Source organism: Bidens hawaiensis, unplaced genomic scaffold (assembly GCF_021521415.1).
Source record: "Bidens hawaiensis isolate Kalapana, Puna unplaced genomic scaffold, B.hawaiensis_p1.1 tig00055703_1, whole genome shotgun sequence".
Lineage (NCBI taxonomy): Eukaryota > Viridiplantae > Streptophyta > Magnoliopsida > Asterales > Asteraceae > Bidens > Bidens hawaiensis.
The window spans coordinates 11179-17786 of record NW_027500026.1 but is presented as its reverse complement, the minus strand read 5'-3'; the positions used below and the strand labels follow the sequence as shown (position 1 = coordinate 17786).

The 6608-nt window shown below is 30.5% G+C and overlaps 1 protein-coding gene across 1 annotated transcript; it reads right to left on the bottom strand.

Moving 5' to 3' along the window:
* Positions 1-1671: 1671 nt before the first annotated feature.
* Positions 1672-4416, bottom strand: LOC143601124 (F-box/LRR-repeat protein At5g63520-like). Its single transcript, XM_077078616.1, has 6 exons — positions 4398-4416; positions 4181-4338; positions 3845-3952; positions 3670-3762; positions 3435-3585; positions 1672-3317 (listed from the first exon to the last, which is right to left on the bottom strand). Exons 1-6 carry the CDS (start codon positions 4414-4416, stop codon positions 3196-3198), a joined length of 651 nt encoding a protein of 216 aa, XP_076934731.1. The 3' UTR covers positions 1672-3195.
* Between the last annotated feature and the right edge of the window lie 2192 nt (positions 4417-6608).

Here is a 6608-nt window from a genome sequence, read left to right as displayed (position 1 = left end):
TACACCCTCTATGTCTTTCTTGTTCCCTAATTCAGGGATTATATCGCGTAATGATTGTATCAAATCTCTTGTTAACAAAAATCGAATCAACCGACACCCAAATCTTGATAAAACATCTTGGATTGACAGCTAATTCGTTTAAGGTAAATCACGGCTACGTCGTCCTTAAAACACTATAAATACATTATTACAATTCAATTAAACGATAGCACATCATCCCCACACCATCACGACTCAAAACCCTAACTAAATTTCAATCTACGAAGTTGACAAGACCAGTTTTCATCCCGAGTTTGAGCCGTGAGCCCTATTACGCCGTTCACCCTCAATTCATTAGCGTTTCTAGTAATTGTAATTGCATTTGATTCATTTTTACCAAATAAACATTAACCCTAAGTCAATTTTAATCAGCTTCGATCAATTGGACATAAACCGAATTCTAGGGTTTATGATTTAGGGAAGAACAAGATCTGGTTGTAATATACTTAAATAACATGTTTAATCTTTTAAACAAATTAAGGCGCTGGCCTAATGGCCAGCACATGTTTTCTGAAAAAGTAAATTGGCTTGGGGAGCGGGTTCGAGTCCCTTAGGCCTGGTTTTGTATTTTCATTTTTTTAGTTCATTTATAATTTTTTTTTTGTTGCTAATATGTATTCGTAACACTAACTAAACGCTATCTTGATAAACCGAACCCCGACTTAGTGTTTTCTTGTTTTTGAACTTGTGTTTCTAAATTAATCTATATATATATATATATATATAATATATAATTTTTTACCTCTCGCTTAACGAACTGAACTTTTTTCCAAACTAAAATCTTTCGTTTAACCATCCCATTAATATATATTTATTATATAATATTTCATTTAGTTATCAATAAATAATATTTTTGTTATTCATCAAAAATAAATGCAAATAATAATGATAACCATGATCAATATGATAATTAGATTACTTATATATAAATTAGATGTCACACCCCGAAAACCTTAATCTAGGCAGCGCATGACTTTGACTAAGTCGTTCGGGTCGTGACAGATGCCGATAGCCAATCATAATAAAGCAAAATATTTTAATAACAAAAGTTTGAATTTTATTTAAAAAGTTAACTTTATTTGCAAATAAGAGTTTACACGTGTCATAGACACGGTTTTATTACATGAACACAACACCAACTCATTTCCCATTTCGTCTTGAAGCCATCACTTACCTGAAAAGCATATTAAAACGTTTGTCAACACAAATGTTGGTGAGTTATCTTAATTATACAAAAATAGCTTATATATATATATATATACATCCATTATAACCGACATAGTTTCCTAGAACTATTCTTTCACCATAGGTTTTAATGCCAAATGTCAAAATTCTATTGGCTTTTACCATTCCTAGGAAACAACTTTTTATTTGAACTCTTTTATATATATATATATATATACTAGGAGGAAACCCGCGCGATGCGGCGGTAACGCGGCAGGATTATAGGGGCATCGGTTTAGTTCGTTACGATAAACGTATTAACACAAATAATTTTTTTGAGATTTGTTCGCGATTAATACTATATACATTTCATCATAAAAATACCACAAAAACATAAAAGGGTGACCAAAGCAAGTAGTATCAACTGGTTCCCTAACACCATCTGTCCAAACTAAAGAACTGTAAGAGCCAGCAAGTACGAGCACAGATAACATGTCGGTTACGTGCGAACCAATGCCGAGTTGCATGTGTATGGGCTTCAGATTGCATTTCCACGCATCGAATGCGGTGTTACCTGTGTCAATGACCAAATTCAAAATAAAAGTAAAACATTAGAAGGATTTCTTAACCTCATTCCAACATTTGTAAGAACAACAGTTTGTAAAATGGCCAGCCGAGCTTTGGCATCAATGACCAAGTTGAACATAAAAGTCAAAATTTTTATCTTCTTATATTTAACCAAAGAATAGAGTGAGAATACTAATGACCAGTCAACTTTTGGCATCCATGTTGACCCATGTAAAGTCAACAAGGTGTAGAAAGCCAACTTTGACAAAAATAATGTTAACCGAAAATCTCAATTTGACCCTACAAAGTCAAATTTTAAAAGATTGTTCGAATCAAAAAAAGATTAAAAAAATCGCTCAAAACTGGCTCGTTCACAAAGCTAGCCACTGCATTCTGCCCGTTTACAAACCGATATTTAGAACTCTAATCTAATCCACTTCATCACAAATAAAAGACATAACTTCTCTTTAGCAATGGTTTAATTAATTAAATTAAAAATAATAGAAATAAACACACACATAGAGAGCAAGAGCTGCTTTGTTCTCGTTTATAAAATTGTTTCAGCAAAGATTTCATAAAGTTTATGAAAAAATAATTTAAAGAATAAAAATACTATTCAAACCTTAACAAGAGCTGATCTGTTGATGGCACAGTAAGATGCTGCAATTTTGAACTTCCAAGTGTAATAAGCCTTTTCTCTTCCGCATCGCTTATCATAGAAAGTGCAGGCCTAATAATGAATACATAAGAAAGTCAATGTAATTAGGATCCTTATAATAACAGTCAACTTTTAGCTTTAAAAATTTAAACTTATGAAGCCTTGAGTTCAATTTAGACAATTGTTAAAACTGTTTTTTTTTTTTTTGTAAAAATTGTACACGGTTAAACAATTTTTAAAAAAGAATTGCATTCACACTTACCGATATCATTTATATTCGTTAGTTTATGTTTGTTAATATTCTTTGATTAGTAGTTTAATTACAAAAGGGAAAAGAAAATAAGAAGAGACAACAATATAATAAAATAGCAAAAATGCTAATGGTATACACACACACATATATCCACAAGTCAAGATTTTGACGTTACCAGGATGCTTATTCCTGTCCACTGCAAATACCAAAGCAACAACAGCAGGTTCATGTTCTTCAGTAACAGTTATGTTATTGGTACCATCGGTGTGTTGGAACTGACAGCCGCTATCACCAACAATGACAGTTTCTTGTGACATGGCATAATCTACAATAATAAATCAAAACACATTAAATTTATTGTATGAGTCACTACAACACGTTGAAGTGTTTACAAATCAACACTAACCCATTTTTCCATAACAACTTTCATGCATGCTTGGAAGTCCTGTAAAAAAAGAACATCATTATGTTTAAAATAAAACAAGAAAAGTACTTGTTAGTAATATGTGCAGATTTAACATGAGAAATGACCTACACTGAACATTATAATTGCAGCAGGGGATTTAGATCCCGAAACAGAAGTTGAGAACTCTCTAATGTCTGTTACAAAGTTATCAACCATGACAATTTGTGGTCCTGATACACGAATACACAAAATTATAAAAGTTAAAAACTCAAAAAATTTCAACTAAAGCAATATGCGTGTTACACCAGCATGATACGTTTAATAGTATGTTTTACAAAAATTAAGACTTGCTACCTCAACTTGCTTTAAAAGTGGGTTTGTTCTGACTTTCAATCCCGGTAGAAATCCAATAGTCAACATGACCGCTCTATTTGCAGTCTCGGATACAGCTGGAGGAGAATCGGGCATATCATCCTCCTCAGTAATCTCCCACTGAACCTGCAGATCATTTGATTCACCACTTTCTTAACACAAAAAAAATTACTATTAAAACATATAAATATGTAAAATAGAAAAAAAAACCTCTTTGAATTCATCAGATAGCGTATCCCTTCCGATTATTCCGGAAGGATCATTAGTAATGACTGGAACATGTGAGCCAAATTTTGTAGTTATCTGCAAGTCATTCCATATCAATTGATGCTTTATATTCATTTAGTTGTGAATATTTAATAATAATTAAATTGAAATAACGTACGAGTTGGTGAGCATCTTGTAAATCGAAAGATGGGCTGATTGAAGCAATGGCAAAATGAGGACGAACTGGCTGAGATAATACTTTATTCAACACTTCTTCTACAGCAATCTGATCAAAATTAATAATTAATCAATTAGGGCATAAAACTTATTAGTATTCGAATGATTAATTTTCCAATTTCAATAAAGAAACCCTTAATTTCTAAATAATGTTTTGGGGGCGAATCTGGCTACAAGAAGCATCTTCATGCGCGTCCAGATTTCGAACTTGATTAAACACTCGTTCAATAATATTAATTAAAACCCTAAAACCTAATATGAATTCAGATAGATTTACCTGTCCGTCTGCTTGTCTGTATGGACTTGAAGTGAAGATTGATGCTTGTATCGGTGCGTGATGTTCAACGGAGATCGGATTGGCAGGTGGCAAGGAGAAGAGATCGAGAGAGAGAGAGAGAGAGAGAGAGAGCCGGATCTGATTTTGAAATTTGAATCCTACGCCGAATTGATTCACGGGAAAAACTATTTGAGATTTGGATAGGGTTACAACTTACTGCTATATGCATTGTACATTATGCTTAAGAGTTATTTCAACATTCACACTTTCTCTCTCTAATATATATTATATATAGTAACAGTGGACATATCATTTTATAAACAAATCATACTGTTGTAAACGAGCAAAGAATACAACACGTGTATGACTATCAAAATGATAACTCGAGACATACCAAACTCAAAATATTCTCACTTTTAACCAACACGATTGGAAGTGGGGGGATCATCCCGAAAGATCTACCAACATTTATGTGCCCTTACTATTTCGGTAACCGTTATTTAGTGAAATTGAATCATCCCATTTTAATACACTTTGTAAAATAAAATGTATTTAAAACTTCAGTAATAAACAAAAGAATATGCTTTTACCCCAAAAACATTTATTAAAACAAACATTCCAAAAAACGAGGGGATTTTAGAGAAACTCATAGTCGAAGCTTTTTGTCCAAAATCTCGTGTCATATATTAGTACACGTTTGTTAATAATTCGGTTTGTATTTAACTTGTTAATAACCTTTATTTATTTAATATTAGTTTAATAACCACACAAGCATACAAGCACATAATTCCTGTTTAACAATTAACAAGTAAGTACAACACGAGTTTTGTTAACAATTGTCTTATTAACTATTATATTATAAAATTTATAGAATAATAATTGAATATTAAAAATAAATTATTAAATTTCAGTTGCTGGAAAGTTTTTAAGAAGAAACAATTAGAAATTTATAATTTGTTTTAGTTGATTTATGTCGGTTTTGTAGGTTTTGCGTTTAAAAATGAACAGATTAACTTTTCGTATAAAATTTTATTTTTAAATATTTGAAAACACTTGTTATATAAATATTAGTTAAGTTTTAGGAGTTCTTTTATAAAATTACTTTGTTTTTCAATTTAGTTATTATTTTCTAAAAATAGCAACTTTTAACTTTTTCGTGTCGGTTTTCACGACACGAACCGTCTAGGATCAAGTCTTACTATCTTGTCCTCTTTTTATACATTAGCTTATGTTGTATATAAGTCTTTCATAGCTTTAGGGGTTGTTCTAAAACAGTCTCTAATTGTCGTGTCGGTTCACGTTTAAAAGTCGGTTTTTCGCCCGTTAAAGTTACCGACAAGCAAACTAAGCCAAATAAATTCACACTAAAAATCTTATGAACCAAATATGTATATTATAACCTATAATTTACCATAATTTTCAGATTTGATCACATAATACCAAATTACACATTTTTAATCAAATTAAGTCCTTAAACTCATATATTAACTTCACATAATACCAAATTACACATTTTTAATCCAATATAAAGTCTATTAATTTAATGTGAATAAAACATCATCATATAATTTAAGAAGACATATTCTTATTACCATATATTCCTTTAGAATGTTCTAACATGAATGCCTAATCATGTGTGATAATTTCAAACAATTCATCAAACATCTTATTCAAGTACATTCATGTCCGTCTATCATGTATTTATCAAATCAAGTTCATCAAGTATGTATAAGTTCAAGCATCTCATCATTAATCAATCAAATAGGATTTTCTAAGTGTTTAATCAATAAAGTTTCTAGTTATAGTAACTTTTCTAAATTCAATGATTTTATTCAATTCAAACGTTCAAATATAATCATGTATGATTCTTATTTATATCATTCAATTAGTTTGACAAAGTTTCATGCAACAAATTATGCTATTTGGTTTTAGATTTTTCTATTAATCAAGCTACCAAGTTTCTGTTTCTAGCAAGCGGTCATCAAGTAATTCCTACAACAATTCAATAAGTATTTAATTGATGTATTCTATCATAATTCAAATCAATGTTTAACAATCTATCAAGTTCATATATCTTAAATATATATAACCGAAAGCTCGCTAAATTCCCTCAAGCCACGATATTGCTTTATTTTTTAAGTGAAGGATTCTCATTCATTTAACCCACAAATTCATGGGTATGGGTCTCACCAAACCTAGATAGTCCTTAAACGGGTTATAACATCTCATTATATTAAAAATTTATCTCATAAAATATTGGATATGAAAATCCTTTAGAATAGAGACATATTAAAAAATAATATTCATTTTTTACAAAATATATTATTTATAATTAAAAATAAATTTTATAATAAAAAAAAATAAGCAGGTCACGGGTCTCACTTAACCTAATCGGGTATAACATCTCATTTATTTATGAAACCTTTTT